Genomic DNA, 22,361 nt, shown 5'->3' with positions numbered 1-22,361 from the left:
CATATCGATGGAAAAATAATTTGGAATTTATGAACATTTCATTATTATAGAGCTTTGTGGAATTTCTTTTTACTACTAAATACCTACGTATTACTAGGTAGGTATACTCGTCAGTTACCTAACCGGCAATTAGTGTTTGACCAAAATCAGTTTCTGCTATTCAAATGGCGATGATAATGTCCTGATGACCGATTTTGATCACTGCGGACAAATATGCGGACGGTAATCAAACGAGATTAGTCAACTGTGCGTAAATATTGTTGTGTTCAATTGTGATAGTAAATAAAGGTGCACTCGTTATTCCCTTACTCTCACATACCTATGGGATGACAATCCATTAGGAGATAGTTTAGGAGAAGACTAAGTTCTGTTTAAAATACAGGACTGTTAGCACTGCCTTCCAAACTTCAGGTTGCTATCGAGAATGACTTGACGGAAAACCTCAATATTTTTTTATTGGGCCGATTTAGGGTTTGGAACCAGGGAAATCTCGGATCAGGATCTGCCTTAAAAGTTAGCCGTTCGACTTACGCACGAGGCACTCATTTTGATCACATGTCATTGATGATTCATTCAAATATTATTGAGTGAATGAATACATTTAATACTGTGGCGTATTTATTTATTTAAATATGAAACTTTTGAACAAATGAAGGGGCAACTTCGTCAATTTTTTTTATTAACACTGAGAAGCTAATAGCTCAAGAACACTAATTTAAAAATATGCGCTGATTTTTTTTTCTTTGAACTTTCAACAAAACTTTGTCATGTATTCTTTTATTATTTTTAAAATTACGTGCTTAATTTAAAGAAAATCAAAAGTTGGTAACAGTAGGGGACAGACTAAGTCCCCTTTTAATGATTCGCGAAATAATTGTAGAAATTCCCTAACCTTAAGATAAGGGGCGATTTGATAAGGGTCATTTTAGGTGCTTAAAGAGATAACTGGTCTTTATAGCATAAGATATAAGGGTTTGCTAGATAATCAAATAGATACTTAGTATTAACGAATAAATAAAAAATATTTGAATTTATAAACAACGTAAGCACATTTTTTTACCAAGTTAAAAGATGACTGTTATGTTGCACATGCTTACAGATTTTATCTGTGGTTGTTATTTGACAACAGATTATAATCAAATAGATTATACGTTCCGAAGACTCACTTCTTCCTGCCATCAAATATTACGTTAGTAAATTGACTATAAAGGCAACTGCATTATTAAGCTAATGAATATCAGCTATATTTCAAGCTAATGATATGAATAAGCTTTTTATTATTCAGTTTTCAGTAGTCGACTATAATTTCATTTTGTCATGAGACTGTTTTAACTCTATTTAGAAAGGCACAACAAAAAACATTGTCTACAATTGCTGTTTAAACTTCGAATAAAAATAAATAAGTATAATAAAAATAATAATTAAAAAGAAACAAAAATATCATCGCGACCCTGCCAGGATTCGAACCTGGAATCTTCTGATCCGTAGTCAGACGCGTTATCCGTTGCGCCACAGGGCCGATGACATAATATTTGAATTAGATAAACATATTCTACTCTTAAACATAAAGTCAATTGAAGGTTATAAGAATAGCAATAAGTATTTTTAGAATTCTCCTATATAAATACATATTGCGTAAGATTTGCATAAAAAAATATTTTTATCTAATAGTTTTATAATATAGTTTCTCTCTAATTATGTTGACATAATGAACTATGTATAATATATTTAAAAAAAATGTACATAACAATATTATTAACCAAATAATTATATAGAAAATGCCGAGACGGCCTAGCGGTTAGAACGCGTGAATCTTAGCCGATGTTCGTGGGTTCAAAACTGAATTTTCATGTGCTTAATTTGTGTTTATAATTCATCTCGTGCTCTGCGATGAAGGAAAACATCGTGAAGAAACCTGCATGTGTCTAATTTCACTAAAATTCTGATATATGTGTATTTCACCACCCCGCATTAGAACTGCGTGGTGAAATAAGCTCCAAGCCGTCTTCTCAAAGAAGGCGAGGAGATCTCAGACAGACAGAGTTACTTTCGCATTTATAATATTAATTTAGGTAGAATGTCCATTATCGTCCTAAAACTTTTAAACAATCATAATAAATAAAAGTTTCATATCAATAGGATTAGTATATTTCTTTGCATGAATTCTGAACACATAATTATTTATAATATATATTATTTTATTATTATTTCTGCAATGAAATCGTATTAATATCGTATAGTTCTTTTGTAATAGTGTATAATTTTATTTGTAATTATAAGCGTGTAAAGTAAGGGAGACACGAGGGAGCTTAAGGGTCACCATCAATTCGCGTGCTACTCTGCTGTTTTTAGATTATATTATAAATTATTTTCGTAACTTACCTCATTTGTATGCAAAATAAATTTGAAGTCAAAAAGTTTACCTTGCTCAGGTAAAATGTACGTAGTCTTTTGAAATATTTTGCGTTATCTTTTAATTATGGCCAGTAGGCAGTATATAAATTATGTTATTAGATACAGATACCGACTTAAAACCTTTAAGGTACAAAATATTATTTACAAAAACCATTTGTTACTATTAGTCAAAAATATACGTCAACAATCTCGCAAAATGAAATAATTTGTGAATGATAGTGTAAACTAGAAAAATAATGATAACTGAAAAAAAAAACCAACAAAATATTTATTAAAGAAAAGAGCGATCGAAATGTTTTCTTCCCTTTAATTTCGAAATTATAACATTCGCCATTATCGTGCCATTAGTCAAGGGTTTTCCCGGTGATATCAGACAAATAGTTAATTAACTGACTATACTCTATCATGTATACTCGAACAAGTCTAGCCTGGTCACCCCCGTCACGCGACCGTCTGTCTGGCTCTAACGATTTCTGCTTATTCAGAACGAATATGACGCAGTTATTTCAATTTAAACTTGCTCGTGAATTTTATTTGTATTTGAAACTTTTAAATTTAATTTAAGTTAAAAAACGAAACGATACGAAACGATTTGCTTCCTCGTTTCTGATACGCACCGCTAAGATCTGGAATACCCTCTCGACCTCCGTTTTTCCCACCACCTACAATATGGGTACCTTCAAGTCTAGAGTGAATAGGCATCTTCTAGGCAAGCGCGCTCCATCTTAGACTGTATCATCACTATCCATCAGGTGTGATAACAGTCAAGCGCTAGCTTATATAATTAAAAAAAAGTTAAATTAATGTATACTCTTTCGCATTACTTCCACGTTACAAATATATACATACAAATTCTGTTGAAGCGTAAAAGATAAAACGGTTATTTGATGTGTAAAGTTTTTAAATGTTATAATAATAATTATTTTTAGATCAATTCATATCACTTTTTGAAATTTCACGCCCGATTTCCACGTCCAGTTTCGAGTATGTTCTCACAGAATAGCTCCGTAAAGAAGTTTTTTTTTGTAATAGGAACTATATTTTAGATTTAATTCTAAACCTATCCTACTTATGTGTTTGAAAATCGATTTACAAAAGAATGCCGAGTTGTTGCATATGTTGCATATTTATTTATTGTGTAGGTTAATTTTTTGTTTTTTTTTTTTCTATTAAATTTCTGAACGATATACTAAATAACGTAATAATATATTCATTTTAAAACACTCACCATATATTTTTATATCTAAATGTAGTAATTAATGAGTAAATATACGATATAGTTACATACGACGATAATCCAGAAATTATTGTTTAAAAAAAATTAATGACCAGTTTCAGACTATATTATGTCATTTAGAAATTATTATAATTATTAAGTCAACAACTACCAGAAAAAAATATGCTTAAGAGCATGAGAAATTATATTTTTTTTTTCATAAGTACGAATTATTTGTAAAGCAAAGCAATTAATTATAAAAGCTTTAGGACCTAACCCTAAGCATCTTCAAAGGGCATTTAATTTGTTCCACACATCCGCCCGGCGACTGTAAGCCCTATACTGCATTAATAAACGCGTTTCCGCCGCGCCCAGAGACCAGTGACGTTAGTCGAAATGTCGATAAAGTTATTATCAATTTTCTTAATCGGATTTTAATTTTACTGTTTTTTTTTTAAAGGAAATAGTATACAATATATCCATGTTTTTGGTTAAGCAGCTTATATTTAATTACATATTATGTTAAATGATGATATTTGTCCCATAATAGAGTTCCAAAAATAAGTCATAACTTCACTATAAATTTAAGTAATTTGTGCGGGCATTTTTTGTTCTCTCAAGCACCGAGTAAATATGTATGTCGATAAGTAAGTTTCTTTCGCCGGTTCCTCTCAGGTCAGGCTATTTCTTTTCTAAATTTGTGATAGTTTGTAATTTGCCAAACAATAAATAAATGTAATGCTAGAAGCATTGCATTGTTGAATAATGTATACTGATTTTATTTGATTTGATTTGTAACAGTCTGTAAATGTAGCACTGCTGGTTAAAGGCCAGCTCTTCTCTTGAGATTCTCCTCAGCTAAGAGCTTATTCCACGGCGATCACTATGGTGGTTTTTTTTTTACTATTAATAGGCCAGCGTTTGACCGTTGACTTGCCTGATGTTATTTTTTTTTTTTTTTATAGAATAGGAAGGCGGACGAGCATATGGGCCACCTGATGGTAAGTGGTCACCAACGCTCTTAGACATTAGCATTGTAAGAAATGTCAACCATCGCTTACATATCCAATGCGCCACCAACCTTGGGAACTAAGATTTTATGTCCCTTGTGCCTGTAATTACACTGGCTCACTCACCCTTCAAACCGGAACACAACAATATCAAGTATTGCTGTTTTGCGGTAGAATATCTGATGAGTGGGTGGTACCTACCCAGACGAGCTTGCACAAAGCCCTACCACCAGTAAAAAAGCTTTACGTTAAGCATCGAGACGGTCTAAGATGAAGCACGCTTGCCTATAAGAAACCTGTTTACTCTGGATTTGAAGACACCAACATTGTACCTATCGGGAAATACGGACTCTATATATAAATATATATAAAGAGGTATACACATATAGGTATACACATTGTAATGAGGGGTTAATATTGCTTTCAACGTCAATGTCTATGGGCGGTAGTAATCTACTATTTTTTTTTTTTATAGAATAGGAAGGCGGACGAGCATATGGGCCACCTGATGGTAAGTGGTCACCAAACGCCCTTAGACATTGGCATTGTAAGAAATGTTAACCATCGCTTACATCACCAATGCGCCACCAACCTTGGGAACTAAGATGTTATGTCCCTCGTGCCTGTAATTACACTGGCTCACTCACCCTTCAAACCGGAACACAACAATACCAAGTACTGCTGTTTTGCGGTAGAATATCTGATGAGTGGGTGGTACCTACCCAGACGAGCTTGCACAAAGCTCTACCACCAGTAAATCAGGTGTATCAGTAATCAGTATCAGGTGTGCAATTAACCATCCTCTCTTGAAATTGCCACCGTGCTCGAAATCTGTCTGGAGGACATTATTGTATATAAATATATTCAAATATTGCTTAGTATTTTTGTGAGACAGGATTTTATAATCAAATTTGCCATTTATTTTAAACATTATCAATGCAATTCTGCCACACCTAGTTTTACGATAAACAAGATAATTGCTTGTTTCATAAGTAGGTGATATTTTAACTTTTTGTGTCATTTAAAATGGTGACTCATAATACAAAGTTTAATAGAACTAGAATATGAGTATATTATTATTAACTTTTTATTTGTTTTTTTTTTTTAAAATGTTGTTACTAATCTATACTCATAGAATTGTTTGTCTTATCTGACTGTCAACGCATACCTAAAACTTTTAGGAGTATTTTATAACGAAAACATCTGCTAAGAAATATCAGGAATTACAACTTCAAGGGGAGGAAATGGGAGGTGTAAATTTGTATGAATTTTACTCATCAGTACAGGCAGATAGTTTATTATGTGGTCAATTTTTTAGAAAGTATCGCTTTATTAAATGGTATTTTTCTGTAATTTAATTACAATTTTCCAATAATAACTTTAGATCCTAACAATATATTATCTGTATCGTTTGGCAATAAAGTTATAAGTCTGGTATTGAACGTCGCCAAGACACACAAAGAAATACAAATATCACAAATATTTAAATAAGAAACACTTATCGATTAGAACTTTTAATGACTTTTCGACCTTGACAGTGACATCGCCGTGACGTCATGATCGCATTATGAGATTAACAGTATTGAAAACACCGACACAAGAACAGGTAATTTTAAAGCGAACTATTCTTGCGGCTTCACTTGAGTGGTATTAACTATGTTCATTATTATAATCAATAGCATTCTATATAGCTGATAAAATTATCAGAATTAACAGAATAATGGAAACCTTTAAATCAGCTTATTAAAACTATAACTGTATAAATCAATAGAAATAAAAATGTTTTTATTCAAATAAGTTCATAAAAGCACTTTTGCACCGCATTTTTTTAAGATTAAATTAAATTTAAGACGACTCAGCAACTAATAAGTTAGTTACACTTTTCCAACGATTAATTATATGGGTAACGAAGTAATAGTTCAAAACTTTTCAGCAACATTCGTATTCAAGAATAAGCATTCCATATCGACCATCGCTTCAATAGAAATTTATACTTTTAACATAAATACAACGTTGGTAATCGAAAGATTGACTTCTCTTCATACTTTGAGGTCATACAAAGTCGAATCTGTCGACTATAAGCTCTCATCACTTCCTTCGAACTATTTAATCATAGCTTACACATTAATTCAATAGTGTAATTTATTATAAATAAACATGCATTTTATTACTACGAACTTTCAGCGCCGACGTCGTACGGATGAAATATGTTTCTTTTTTTGGTAAAAAATCATATTTGGAACACGATCGCAGCGCCACCTATCTTGTCACTTAATCGCACAAAAATAATCATCATCAAAATTTTAGTTAAGTTTAGTATTTCAGTTTAGGAGGAATTAGTGAGTGACATACTTATGTATAGAAGAACTAATATATATATAAAGATAAAATGTATTCTTTTCTCATTCATTAATGCAACAAAAATATGGGCTCACTTTGATGTTATTACAGTTAATGTTTATTGCGATTTTGACTAAGGTGAGCGTCTTTTAAGGTGATGATTTAGAGTGTAACTTCTTTTTTCATCAAATATTTAAGCAATAATATTTCTTCTATAGCTTATCGTAAGGTATAGAGCAAAGTTTTTTTTTTAAATTTTAGTTAATATACTTCACTTAACTGACTATAAGATAGTCATATATAGTTGTTAGGTATTTATATTAACTAAACATATTTTTTTAAGAAACTGTATACATACTCAAGAAAATTAAGAATATTAAAAAAAATATATATTACCTATTAATAAGTGAGAACCCAACAGAACTTTTTGTATTTAGTCATTTAAACTAAAAATAATGAATAAGCTGTAACAAAAAATTTATGATTTCGTCGACACTATTTAACATCCCATCTCTATAGGAAGCAACCGATTGACTCTGATGCTGGGGTCAGATAGGGCGAGTGCACTACATTGTCTCTATACCGACGATATCGACAATTACCACTCGCCTTTCAATAAACAACTCATTCAGAATTTGTAGTGGATTTGCTTATATTAATAAAAGCACTTATACTCGTATTTCATTGTTAATGTGGTGAAAACAGTTTATAAACGTTAGTAGTAACTATAGTACTATTTCAATATCAACGTGTTTGACAACCTAGAAAAAATATTTAAAATTATAAAATAACCTTAATTTTTAATTATATGAATGACATATAACATTACTGATACTAAATAAAATCGGTTGGCTCTATCTATTAGGCCTTTTTAATGTTATTGTACGATTTTCAGTAAAAAAGCAGACATAGTACAAATATTTTTAATCTATTGTAGGTAAATAAAAGCGGCAACATAATGGTACGTTTGATCAAAGGTATAAAAATATAACAATCATCATTAACCAGTCGCAATCGACGTCTGGACATATACATCTCTTAGTGTAATCATAGATATCAAGATGAGACCATAGACAATTATTACTTTTATTACAAACTAACAAAACCCGGGGCTTGGCCAGAGAGGAATTCAATTTGTGACGAAAATCCTTCAAAATCTGCCATTATAACATAAATAGTGCCTATTTGAATAACACTTATAAAATATTTAAATTATTCGGTAGCAGCGGTAGTCTATAATAAAAAAAGTTTTCGTTTTGGTAACTCGAAAATATCCATATTAATTTAAAAAGAGGCAGGTATATATTTTTAACTTACAGAGAGACATTTCAATTTTATTTCCTAGCAAAAACATATAGTGGATTGTCATTATTTATTTTTTTTTTTTTTATAGAATAGGAAGGAGGACGAGCATATGGGCCACCTGATGGTAAGTGGTCACCAAACGCCCTTAGACATTGGCATTGTAAGAAATGTCAACCATCGCTTACAGCCAATGCGCCACCAACCTTGGGAACTAAGATTTTATGTCCCTTGTGCCTGTAATTACACTGGCTCACTCACCCTTCAAACCGGAACACAACAATATCAAGTATTGCTGTTTTGCGGTAGAATATCTGATGAGTGGGTGGTACCTACCCAGACGAGCTTGCACAAAGCCCTACCACCAGTTCCCTACCACCAGTTTCCAGTTCCCTACCAGTTACCAGTTCCCTACCATTCAGACGTGCTAGTACAGAATTGTCCCTCAAAAAGGGAGAGGAGGCCTTAGCCCAGCAATGGGGCATTCACAGGCTGTTACTATTAGTACAGAATATTACTAGTAAATTGTAAATATGATTTACATGACTTTGACTGACCGATGATATGTGTGACCTCTATGACTTTATTTGTCTCTGCCTCATTTCTCTCTGGTTGTAGTCATTAGCGTCATAATACAGCGTTCGAGAGTACACTCAGAGTGCGTTCAATTGAGAACAATCAGTGTATTGAAGGGTACTTTTATGTCGGTAAGAGTGCCTTATTACTACGTAAGTAGCGCCTGCTCATAACATTACGATTTAATTAGAATTTGCTGGCGTGATAGATTAAATATAACTTATAGTATAATTAAATTTGAAAAAGGAATGTTCTGAGTTTTTTTAAATTCTAATAAGCTCTTATTTCTAAAGTATATTATAGCATTATAATTAGTAATAGTCTTTTTTTATCTGTGTCTATGTTCTCACTATCAAAAAAATATATTCAATATATATATAATCTAGCGAGTGAAAGGAATTATATGAAATACAAGAAAACATATACAATTTATAGATTTAATTATAATTTATGAAATTTGTTACACTGATAGAAAAATAAATAACCCAGGATTTAGAAATGAAATATTGAAATAGGTCAAATGAAACAAAAATATCTTATACTCGGAAAGAATTATATATTTACTTACTATAAAAAAATAAGTCTTGCGTTACACACGCTATCGGCTTCAGGTTGTTTGTATTCGTCGCTATGGCAACGACCTGTAATATTAATTAATGCCGTAGGTACCTGAAACTATGTATGATAATAGGCTATCTTTCTGTATACGTACGTGATGCGTGCAATTTGGTTTTCAGCGTTATTATACGGGTCTACCCTGATAAACTCTTTGGGTTTTGCTGTTATCGTGCCTTAATTACAATATTTCATTATTTTTATAATAATATTATATATAATGTAATACAAATAATGAGTGTTTTTTAATAACATCTCGTCTCATTGCTTCTACTGGCGACATGAGGGCTTGTGCATTTCTCGCCTCGAGGATCGGAATTGCAATTTATCAGGGAAATGCTGCTAGCATTCTCATTAAAATTCCACGCGGTCATGAATTAATTTATATTAATATATACTTAAAATAAGGCCTCTTCTCCTCAAAATGAAGAGAGGAGGCCTTTAGCCCAGCAGTGGGACATTCACAGGCTGTTCCGGTTCGGTTCGGATATACTTAAGGCCGTATAAATAATAAATAAAAATATATACTAATATTGTCTTTATCTTTTTATTTGTTTAACTGTGGACGTACTATGTAACTACTTGTAATTATTTAAACCTCACTAAAGTTTCAGCTACCATACTATTGAATTTTTTCACAATTTTAGTTTTGAAAGCTGTTTTTAGTCTAATCTATAGTCATATATATATAGCCCTGAATAGTACTGACTAACGGTGATACGCTATTTTGATGCATATATATATTATAAATATTACAGTCGGTATAGCAAATTACTTTTTCGTATCGCACGGTCGTAACTATAATAATATAATTATTACGTTGAAGGTTTTTAAACGTGATAATTTGAACGGTTCAATGTAGTCACAAAAATAAAGCAAAAAAAAAGCAGCGATTAAAATAATATATATATGTCTTAATTAATTGATATATAAAATTAAGTTTTAGCTACTAAACAAATACTAATAAAAAGTCATAAATACGAAAAATAAAAAAGGTAAAAATCTACGTATATAATCTATGTATTAACTCTTTCCCGCCTTTTTTGTACGCCAAAAAGAAATATTTAATGTACCTAATGTATTATCGTTTGATAATTGGTAATCATCGAATTGGATATTTTTTTACGATTGCTGTTATCGGTTATTTTATTCTCATATTCCGATGGCTACGTGCTTCCAATCACATAGATATATGAGTCGTTTACAGAATAAGAATTGACAAAAAAATTAAATAATTATGGCGACACTGAAAGAAAAAAAGTTTATTAATTTTAATGGCTGTAAAATACTTGTATTCAGAGCTGTCTGATGTATAAAAAACAGTGTATTTCTTTAACAGAGTTATGCTTTTTTGTCGTTGCCATTTGTTATAATAGATAAAAAAAAAATTATGATACGTTTTATTGATAAATATTCATAAGCAAATGAGAATATCGTAGGTATGTATTTACATAATAAACAAATACATAGTATAAATATTTTTGCATTGAAAATTTGGCAACGTAAATAAAAAAAATAACAAGTTAAAATTTATATTAATAATTAAGATTACAAACCAGATTGTTAGTGCAACATTTTTGTTTTTCTTTTGTTCAATTACCTGAAATATTTTTATTCAATGTTTTTTATTAAGATCAGAATTTTATAAGTGTTTATAGGAATGGACTTACAGTCATAATTATATCTAGTTATTATTTTTATTTTTATTCCACCACTTTGCTTAATACATATTTGACATAATTAAGGTGACACAAGCTGTATCCGGATGAAACCTGCATGTGCCAGATCATGGTAATGATCTCGGCGAAGGAAAACATCGTAAGGCTTTCGTTTCTCAGCCGAGCGCGAAATTAATGACAAGTAAAAATTAGGCATACGAAAACTCAGTATTTCTTGCCTGGGTTTCAACACGCAGTCTTTGTTTAAGATTCACGTGTTCTAGTTACTGAGCCATTATATACTCGTTTCTTTCATGTTATAGTAAAAGGTCTTATTTTTTGAAGTTGTACAAGTTTTAATATTTTGATCTCATGACTACAGTCATATAACAAAATTCAATTTTTAAATAATAAAATGAAAATCTGTATGACACAGTTCTATTTTTAAAGAATACAATTAATTGAAAAAAAGTTATTTTTTAATTATAATCATCTTTTAATGGTCACTTAACTTGCAGAGAACAAAATACAATAATTATTGAAAACAAGAAATCAGTTTCTGAACAAAGAGTTCCAATTAAATAAAATAAAAATAAATATGACATCTATTAAAGAAGCAATAAAAAGATACATTTTATAATAAAAATTGATAGCACGTTGGAGCGGTCGGGAAATATTGTCTTACCATTTATGATACAAGTTTTTTTAATTGAGTACAAATTATTTCGATTATTTTAATGTCACAATTAACTGAAAAGCGATATAGGTTATTAAGTGCTCAATACTTGAATTGTTATTATAATATTTTTTGCAGTAGATAAATTGTGTTTTATAGATTCGGTTTTATAGAGGTCGGAGTATGCGAGCTTTTAAGACAGCTTTAATGAGATCCAAGTTATATATGTATGTAGACCTGACTTCGTCTGTGTATCTATTTTTTAAAGTTTTTTTTGTCGTTTAGATATTAAACGAATGAATATATGATAAATTTAAATGGTACCAAAATTATTTGACTCCTTACGGCCAAACGATAAATATTTATTTCCATGACAATATAATCAAAACATAGTCAGCACATTTACAATTAAATAAAGTTTGGTTTTATTAGTTGTTGGGGCTTGTCAAAATATCTTTAGCAATGGAATGTGACATGTCATCAAAATAAAAACAATCATTGAATAAATGATAAATAAGTTATTTTTTTTTAAGAAAACAACGTGTCGAGCGTTATACAATAAATAGTAAATAAATTATGAAAGTGATAAATTTCAGTTAAGGATTACAATATTTATTGTATTAATTTAGATTAAAACTATTTAGTCTTTAACTTAATGAAAAGTTAAGTTAGAATTTTTAAATCGAATCAAAATATACTTTATTCCATGCGAGCCCTTTTTATAACAATGTTGAATAGTCGGGTGAGCACTGCAAAGTCCTTTTCATGCATACAGAATAAATATTTTGTTATACTAAAAAAGTTACTTTTCTTTGCAGCTATGAAGGAACATAGATAACTAAATATTTTATTTATAAGTTTTGCTCAACTTGTTCCTTGTGTTTCATAAAACTAAAGAGGTTTTACATTATAAAGAGGTTTTACATAACTCGTTCTATTTTTTTTTAAACCGTCCTAACAAAAACTATTTACTATATGTATGGATTTTATAAGTAATTTATGCCGTTACATTTCCATAATATATGATTTTTTTTATTATTACAAATAAAAAATTATAATAAGCTTATTAAAGATAAATGTATCCTCAAGGTCGACTCTTGTCACCAGAACTTACCAAATATGGCTTAGTTAATAATAAACAAATATTTCCTTATAAAAAGAACAATCAACTGTTCTGTGTTAATTATATACAATTCTACGAACTGAGAAACATATGTAAGTCTACATTAATTAAATTACTTAATACTGGCTCTGTGACTTTCTGGAATGATACCCGTTACCACCCATATACCTGATATGCCACCATTTATTCGGTTGCAGGTCTGTGCAAGCCTTATTTTTATGACACGTTCTACCGCCAAACAGCAATACTAAGCATTATTTTGTTCTGAAAGAAGTTGTAGAACTATAAAATAAAAATATATACACATTATTATCTTAAATAATAGCCGGTTAAATCTTTTTTTATGTATACAGTAGATTCTAAAACAAATTATTTGGGTCAACATTAATAAAACAAGTTGTTGATTGGTTATTATTTCTTACCTCGCCAATGTCTATGGGTCGTCCCATTTGCTCGTCCGCCTGCCTATAAATCGTACTTTGGAAATATGTAATTGTTATTAAACAAAATTGCATTTATCTCGAAACTCATATAAAAATTGCGTCAAAACGTATCTATGTGTTGAATTTGAGCACTCGAGCATTGCGCCTGCGGCTGTGTTAAGTAATTTGTGCCTCCGAATGATCGAAGTGACGAAATTATTACACGTTGTATCTACTCGATCATAAGTAGATGTGGCGTCTTCTTTAGTGGTATCTTTACGGAACACACTAATTTTATAAAAGTTAATTTTTTAATGTGTTTGTTATTTTTTGCAAACAGCAAAGATAACTTATGCTAAGATGCCAAAGAAAAGTATAAATAAATACACAGGGGATCGGGCGTGCTTACAAAAAAAAATTATTTAAATTAAACATATGACAAATATTTTTATTAATTTCAGTCAAGATGGCTATTTTTATTCATTCCAAGAGAGATTAGCTAACGGTGCAGGAGGTATTATAGCACTTTTTTATATAGACTAGGAAGGCGGACGAGCATATGGGCCACCTGCTGATAAGTTGTCACCAACGCCCATAGACATTGCCATTGGAAGAAATGTTAACCATCGCTTACATCACGAATGCGCCACCAACCTTGGGAATTAAGATGTTATGTCCCTTATGCCTGTTATTACACTGGCTAACTCACTCTTCAAACCGGAACGCAACAATACCAAGTACTGCTGTTTTGCGGTAGAATATCTGATGAGTGGGTGGTACCTACCCAGACGAGCTTGCTTGCTTGTGTAGAGCTTTGCTCTACCACAGTAACATAGTGTGCTAATTTACAAGTTTACTCTTAAATTCCGATAGAACGGTAACCCGACACGTCCGGTGAGAGTTCCGTTGCAGGTCCAACGGCTTTACGTGCTTTCTGAGACACGAGAGTGTAAGTCTAAAAACGTTGTACTGCTACGGGGAACTTATCTATTGGCACTTTCCGGTGTTTGAACCTCGGATCTCGGGATTGCAGCCCTTTAAGCCAATGACGTAGTCGTATTATATATGTATAATATTAATTTATAAATACCGATTGTGTGGTATAATACAATATTCAGTTTTCGAGATGTGTCTCGGATGACAGTGAGGCTTTATCATTAATAAAGTCTGTCTCGCGTCGAGCGATGACTTAATCTGTTACTTCTGTTAGTAATACCTATTCATAAACATTATATTATTTATTCAGAAAGTCTTATTCTAATTAATTGTCTTATATCTATGTGTAACGTGATTCATATTCCAATTTCAAAAAGCTCAAGTCACAGGAATCAAGCCAGAGAATCATTTGGATCTTAGTTTGTTTGTTTTTATTTGTTTTATATATAAACTGTTATAAAACCTGAAACTAAATTTTGTATATTTTAGCTATAACTAGCTACTACTTCGCACGGGTTGAATAAGAATACATAAAACGTTTATATCATAATATTATACATAAAATTCTATCAGTTTACGTGGCGTTCGCCAGTAAAGCTACCAGTCGCCATGATTGTTTTCAACATCTTCAACAATCACCGTCATCTTTTAGCCAATTTGCACAAAACATTAATGAATTATACACGTAAACCTACATGAATCATTCTGTCTAGTGGTGAAAACCGTATGAAAATCCGTTCGGTAGGTTTTGAGTTTATTGCGTTACGACCGGCAGACAGACGCGACGGGGCACTTTTTTATAAAATGTACTGATATGTTTTCTAAACAATTATTATTATAAAAAGGTCCATTGTTGTAATTTTAATTGAATATTTTTTTTTAATTATTTATTTACAATAATAAGTCAATTAAAAAGCTTTCACAGAGCTAAGCCTTCTCGTGAATTATAGTATATTTATTTCCTTTTAAAAAAGAAAATATTTATTGTGTTGCCATTAATCGGTAGTTCCTGCAGTTGGATATAAGTATAAGCAAAGAAAGACTAATTACTATAAACAGCGTCCTGTCGACGCGTGCTCTCCAAATCTATTTCCAAAGCAAGTTCATTATCGCTTTTATTACGCTAGTGATGTACAATGTACATTGGAATCTCAGGCATCGATAATTTATATATAATACATACTCTATACCTTAAATTTTAAATTATATATTAAGATATTTTACCGTATGAAATAATAAACATAGGTGAACTAAGTTTTTTAAGGGTATTATAATTGTTTTATTCCAAAAATATTTTCAATGTCAATTATATTTGAATTGATGTCTTAGAAATGAATATTTTGGTATAATCCGCGAGGGATATATATTATTAACCGATGTTTGCGTTATCGTATATTTATGACGCGATATGTGTAGACTGTATATAGTTTTTTTTTTGGATTGGCTTAAACCTTAGTGTTTAATTTTAGTAAAATACCCCTATGGGTAGAATAAGAATGGCCACTTGGGACACAATGTGTAACGGAAATAAAAACAATATATAACTCTTATGTCCTTAGATAATGCGTTTATGTAGGCATACATTTTATGAAATCTGTTTTATTTATATATTTTTCTTTTTTTTCAGGCGGACTTTAAGGTGGCGACAATAACGTAAGTAACTACGTATTTCCGAATCGTGTGTCAGTATATTTTTTACAACTTCAAAGCTGTAATGGACGTCTACATTCCGAAACCGCTGCGTTGTAAATTTCAATATGATTTTTAATGTCAATTCTATAATAATAATAATAATGTCCTGGGACATATTTCACACGGTTATCTGATCCCAAATTAAGCAGAGCTTGTACTATGGAAACCAGACAACTGATATACTACATATACTACTTTTCTTTTGAAGGTACATACTTATATTTGGAGAGTGCTCGAAGGCTCTTTTCGAACTGATTGAGTCATCTCCATTCCTTTATCGGACTACTAGGCGCAGGCAAAAGTTTCATCCATACGTTGTTGACGTACCCAAAAGTCGAACTAAATGGTTTGACAGCTCGTTTTTGGTGAGAGTCGCCAAGATTTGGAACGACCTGCCTGGGTCTATTTTTCCTGATAAGTGGAGCCTTTAAGAGTAGAGTGAACAGGGTTCTTTTGGATGGGCGTGTACCATCTTCGTCTTCATCTACACTTTCCATCAGGTGAGATGGAAGACAAACGCCTATTCCATTTCAACTATATAAAAAAATATAGATAATTACACCCAGATTCAGGAAAAACAGATAATTATTTATCTCGCTAATTTTGTTGTATTCAATATACAACTTTCTGTGATAAAAAATCCAAAATTTATTTTAATACTCATTATACTACAAGTGATAGTATGAATAATCTTATCATTCAAAGTATATATAAATACAGAACAGTATTGAAAAAAATATGCGTGTGTGTTATTTCATTTGACATGGCAAGTTCATTATCGAAGCTCATATCGCTAGTGACGTGCGTGGGCCGTTTTGTATCGATAAACTTAATGGAGGCGTCACGTAAAACGAGTTTGTCATGGACCACTTATTGTGTTATAAATGTTTTATTATCTTTATCTCAAATATCGCTCTATTTGTTGTGTACATTGACACTGATGGCTCCGAGATGAAGATTCATTCTGGAGATTTGAATCGGTATTTTCATTAAATCGTTTTTTGTATAAAAAAAAACCTTTAATATTAACAGTTTCGCTGTGAATGAAAAAATCAAAGTTATTTAATATCTATATTACTTAAATATTTGTTCTCAGTTGTTAGTCTGTCGAAATAGCTAAAAATCCAAAAGGAACATCTAAAATCCAAATAACTAAGAATTGATTCAAAAACAATCATTGACTATAACTGCAGGCGCAAGGGTTGTAACATCTTAGTTCCCAAGGTTGGTTGCGCATTGGCGACGTACGGAATGGTTAATATTTCTTACATCGCCATATCAATGGCCATCAGGTGGCCATCTGCCAGTCCACCTACCTATCCTAAAACAAAAACTATACTTGCTGCTGTAATATATTCCAATAAAATCTAAACTTAATTGTGCAACATACATTTCTTTAAATAAATCATCAAAATATAATTTTTCATGGTAAGAGTTCAACACATTGTCATTGCATCCTTCTCTATTCCCATTCTTGTGAACAAGTTGGAATGCCTCGGTATTCGTGGCAAACCGCTCCTAATCTTTAAGGACTTTTTGGTTAATCGTTCACAACAAGTTAGAATTGATGATCACGTCAGTTCTCAGGCACCAGTCATTTGTGGCTCTCTTTTTGATCTATATTAACGACCTAAGTGAACAAACTCTAAATAAATGGTAAAATTTTTACCTACGCGGATGATACTGCGCTTGTATTCCACGGAGAGACTTGGGATAAAGTACGGTATTATTTTCAATTAGGACTCCACAAAGTCAATCAGTGGCTTAGTGTGAACCTGTTGACATTGAATCTCTCCAAAACCTCATTTATTCAGTTTTCTGTGGCCAAAACAAAACCAGAGAACATTAGTTTTAAGGTTCACACATGTAACTACCCCAGTGATTCTCTTGCTTCCTGTTCATGCTTTGAGATAGCTAAATCTACGACCATCAAATATCTAGGAGTTATTTTGGACGAAAAACTTAGCTGGCGCTCTCATATAGACATCACAACTGCGCGCACCAGAAAACTTATTTGGGTTTTCAAGAAGTTGAGGCATGTTGCTGATTTAGATACAAGTACACAATATATTATGCACTAGGTCAGTCAGTCATTGGATATTGTATAAAAGCTTGGGATGGTGCTTGTAAAACCTTTATATTAGACTTAGAAAGAGCGCATAGATCTATTTTAAAAGTCATGACCTCTAGCCCATACAGATTTTCTGAAACTAAGTTGTATGAAAAATGTCAACTCCTAACGGTTAGGCAACTATACATCTATCAAATAGTTATCCAACAACATAGAATCACCCCCTATCATGCCGACGAATACAGTAAGCAACGTGTTATTAAAAACGTATATATATAAAATAAAAAATATACATCCCTTATGTAATTGTGAAGCTAAAGTAATTATTAAAAATTGGCTACTAGGATTAGATTATGAACAAACTGAACTGTTGTTGCTATAATACTTTGTGAAACAAATTACACATATACACACTTACACACACACACACATGAAAACACTCACATACCTACACACTCCACTAATATACAGTATGAAATAAATATTAATCACTTATTTTTATTTACATAGAATGATATGACGTTAAAAAATATGAGAGAGGACACTGATTTCTGTAATACAGGTCTTTGAGCCTAGCTCAGAAATCAGGGACTTCATTATGCTTTGTAACTTTGTATGTGAATAAAGATTATTTATTATTATTATTATTATTGCCGTCCTCTGCTATTTTTAAAACCGGATCCGGAAACGTGTGCAGGAAGAAAATATCTGACAAATGGTTTAATCAATGTTAATTATATTCAACGTTTGACCGACACCCGTGAAAAAAGTAAATTAAGTTATTATTGCTTTATATATTAGACTTGTACATATATGGTAGTGACATTTATGAGATTTTTATAGAGCGTTATTTGTATGCATTTTGGTGATACGGGTGGTATTATTACTTACCACACTATATAACGTTACGCATCTTTAGCTGTCTTTTGTAAATGTAAGGAATAATAATTTGGACTATCTTCTAGAACTGATTTCTTTACTCATAATAATAAGTTTAGTCAAAATATACCCATCACCATTCCATAGAATTGAATGCCTATAAATGTTTTGATTCCGTATGATTCTTGCTTAGAGTTATAAACACTGGTGAAAAGAATTATAATTCGTGCTATTCTGTAAGAACTTCGCATTTCACTCGTGAAATATTATACGCTGTTTTCATGTTTTTCTTCTTTAAATGATATAATTATTATGATTAATGTCGCAAATCACTTCTGACATTTCAAATTCGTATTCTGAAAATTTTATATATTCCAATGGCAAGAGAAAGAATAAATAAATAAATTTGTCATTGAATTAACATGGTCGAGGTCTAAATAATCTGTTGTATTCATGGCGTTTTGAATGACAGCGAAGTTATTATCGGGACTTTGGAAGTAAAATTGAAGTGGATATAAGTAGATAAGTGGAATAGCAATATTTTTAAAATAAAGATATTAAATAGGAATCGTTAGGGGTGCATAAACATTTGGTATGTTTTATACACCCCAAACTACTTTCTTCTAATCTTTAATGATTACAATACGTTCCCGATTCAATTCCAATTCAACTTTGACTATTCTATATTTATTCGGATCGGAACCAAATCGATATGACGTTAACATATACCGTTGTGTCAAAACTAAACTTAAAAATTAAGTTTTATGCCAATAGTTTATAATTAAATTAAAGAATAGGAAAACGGATAAACAGCAACTATCACGCTTCGATACGATTGCGGTAATGACAATTTATTAGTAGAATTGGTCCCAGTAGAGCTATTAGAAAATCGCACGCAAATATTATGTATCTAAATATAACGTTTGTCTATCTTTACACGTCTTGCCATTTGGATATAGTATTTATTTACCTTTTTATAATATTTACATCTAAGTGTCACACTAGAATTATACCAAAAGTTCACATTAATTTAATTTAAATGGACTAAGCAGAGAAACAGTATACAGACAAATGGAAAAGACGTGTCACAGTTTCATAAATGAATTCCCACATAAGCGTGGGAATATAATTACGAGTTTATGTTCTTTACACGAGATTACTTGTGTTTGTTTTAATGGTACATTTGGATAATGGGGAAAAAACTATTATTTGTCGACTTTAAATAAGCGATTATGTTTGCGACTTCGCAGGTAGTCTGCGAAGTTGTTGATAGATACATAAGTATGGTGTATTGGTATGGTTGTTTTTTAAGATACTAACTATTTTCTTCTGGAAAAAATGAAACGAGACCAATGAAGTCTTGTAGCTAGCATTTGAGGCCGCGGATTCCGAATCTGGGTTCCCACTTGGGGTAGCCAAATAAAAATTGGAAGGGTTATCTGTCATGATATTTTTAGTAGCATCCTGATGTTTGGGAGTTGGTAGTGTCATGGAAATTTCGTAAAGACGTTGGTAGTGTGACTGAATTCACTCCGGTCGTGTCGGATTGCACATCGGAATCGAAATCGTTCAGAAAGCAATCATTTTCATCAAAAAATCCTTATAATTCACTTAAACCAAATAGTTGTGATTATAAAGTGACATGTTTTATATTAGATATAACACTTTATAAGTCGATTAAAATTGTCGTTTAATGGTAAGTTCATCTTTGATTTAGGGATTCCCATACGTTTCAGCTAAGGCCATCAAATATATAATAAAAATAATATTTCGGTAAACAAAGGAATATTTTAATGTAGAAAGTCCTTCCGTACGAGTTCCCATGACAGCGTATTCAAAATGTTTACATGTGTATTTAAAGGCCCACTCGGGGCGTGGTTGACATTATGAGAGGCACGCGAATGTCTAGCAAACAGCCGTGTGGGAGCCCGGTCAAGTGTGTAAACCTCACACGTGCATGTGACTTTTATTAACTAAGTAATAGATTACAAGTTGAAATAAACGATGAAGCAATAAGTATTGCCATAACTTGATAGAATCCGTCGATAACGTGACACGCAATCGATAAACAAATAACAGTCGTCGGTTTATTTAATGAGATTTTAAAATGTTGCTTCATTATATCAAGTGTATGCATTAAATATTTAATTTATGAAGTTTTATATGATTGATTAATATATATATCTGTTAAAAAAATTATATAGAATTGAAATTAAAAATCATATTGAAAGTTTCAACGCAGCGGTTTCGGAATGTAGACGTCAATTACAGTTTTGAAGTTGCCCTGTCAATTGCGCTGCGTATAATTAAATAATAATAATGATACCTTCGGCATATATAGGTATATATAACCTTTTTAAAGTTTAATAGATAATTAATATTAAAAGTATGACAAGTTGATGTTTGATTTCCGTTTAGATTTGTTAATATTGTTAATAATTTTTTTACATTTTATTTTTAAATTTTGGTGCTCATGAATCTATTTGTTTTTGGGTATTAAATGATTTAAAACTTTTGGTCATCTATCTATAAGGTTTTATAGATTAATAAAACTGTATATAAAATTATTAAAATGTTACGATAAAAAAGAAAAAAATTTCACAGCATACAGATTACAGCACACGCTGAAGTAGTTATAAATTTTATGCTGACATTTTGTAGTTTGCACCGATCGATCATCGTACGTATCGTTCCAGTCATTTAAAATTCACATCAGGATAATTGAACGAATGATTGAATGACTATGATGACAGGTGTACCAGTGGTGTTAGGAAATAGCCTAGACACACCTGTGGTTGCCAAACTGAATATCAATATTAATTTGCACTCATGTTATTGGATTGAATAGGCGTTAGATTTTAGACGTACCTTTCTCTTCTGCTCATTTACAGCAAAATATATTAAATAAACTAAAAAATAAATTGAATTATTTTATTACAAATATAATAAAATGGCTTAATAAACAACAATTTACGAGTCTCGAATATATTTCGTTTATGTTTCTCATAAACAAGTAGAATATTGCACTGTATTATTTGCATGGTGTAAGAGTATTTGCATACTCATTCCTCAAAGGCCAGCACCGCACCTGCAAACCCTTGGGTGTTGCAGATGTCCATGGGCGGTGGTTGTCACTTTCCATCATGTAAGCCTCTTGCCCGTTTGCCCCCTAACATAAAAAACTAACATAAAAAAAGAACTTTGAACGATGTGAATAATAATAATTTAATATTACTGGACTTTTACACTTTGGTGTTTTATCTTTTCCAAGCTTTATGCCCAGGGTAAGAATGCTTATTAATTATATTATTTTTTTTATTAAGTAGTCCCGTCCTCATCTTCCCTACCTATTCCTAATTCACACTATTATAGTGTTAGGTTAGGGTATTATTTGGGGTTTCACCCTTCTGTTTCAAATAAAAATATAAGC

At 31.5% G+C, this 22,361-nt stretch overlaps 1 protein-coding gene and 1 non-coding gene across 3 annotated transcripts in view; one reads left to right on the top strand and one right to left on the bottom strand.

Annotated features, from left to right (window-relative positions):
* Window positions 1-1,446: 1,446 nt before the first annotated feature.
* On the bottom strand, window positions 1,447-1,519 carry Trnar-acg (transfer RNA arginine (anticodon ACG)). Its single transcript has one exon. It is a non-coding gene; the product is annotated as a tRNA-Arg (tRNA).
* A 7,450-nt stretch (window positions 1,520-8,969) lies between these two features.
* LOC126775213 (GAS2-like protein pickled eggs) overlaps window positions 8,970-22,361 on the top strand; it is a 124,898-nt gene continuing 111,506 nt past the window's right edge. Inside the window, exons 1-2 of one of the 2 annotated variants that reach the window (XM_050496999.1) lie at window positions 8,970-8,990; window positions 15,917-15,942. In XM_050496999.1, coding sequence (XP_050352956.1) covers window positions 8,985-8,990; window positions 15,917-15,942 — 32 coding nt within the window. In that variant the 5' untranslated portion in view covers window positions 8,970-8,984. Of the gene's footprint in view, window positions 9,012-15,916; window positions 15,943-22,361 lie in introns of both variants that reach the window. The other variant, XM_050496998.1, reaches the window with a different exon arrangement.

This window comes from Nymphalis io, chromosome 18 (assembly GCF_905147045.1).
Source record: "Nymphalis io chromosome 18, ilAglIoxx1.1, whole genome shotgun sequence".
Lineage (NCBI taxonomy): Eukaryota > Metazoa > Arthropoda > Insecta > Lepidoptera > Nymphalidae > Nymphalis > Nymphalis io.
The sequence above is the reverse complement of the archived record's forward strand: the minus strand, read 5'-3'. Positions and strand labels throughout refer to the sequence as shown.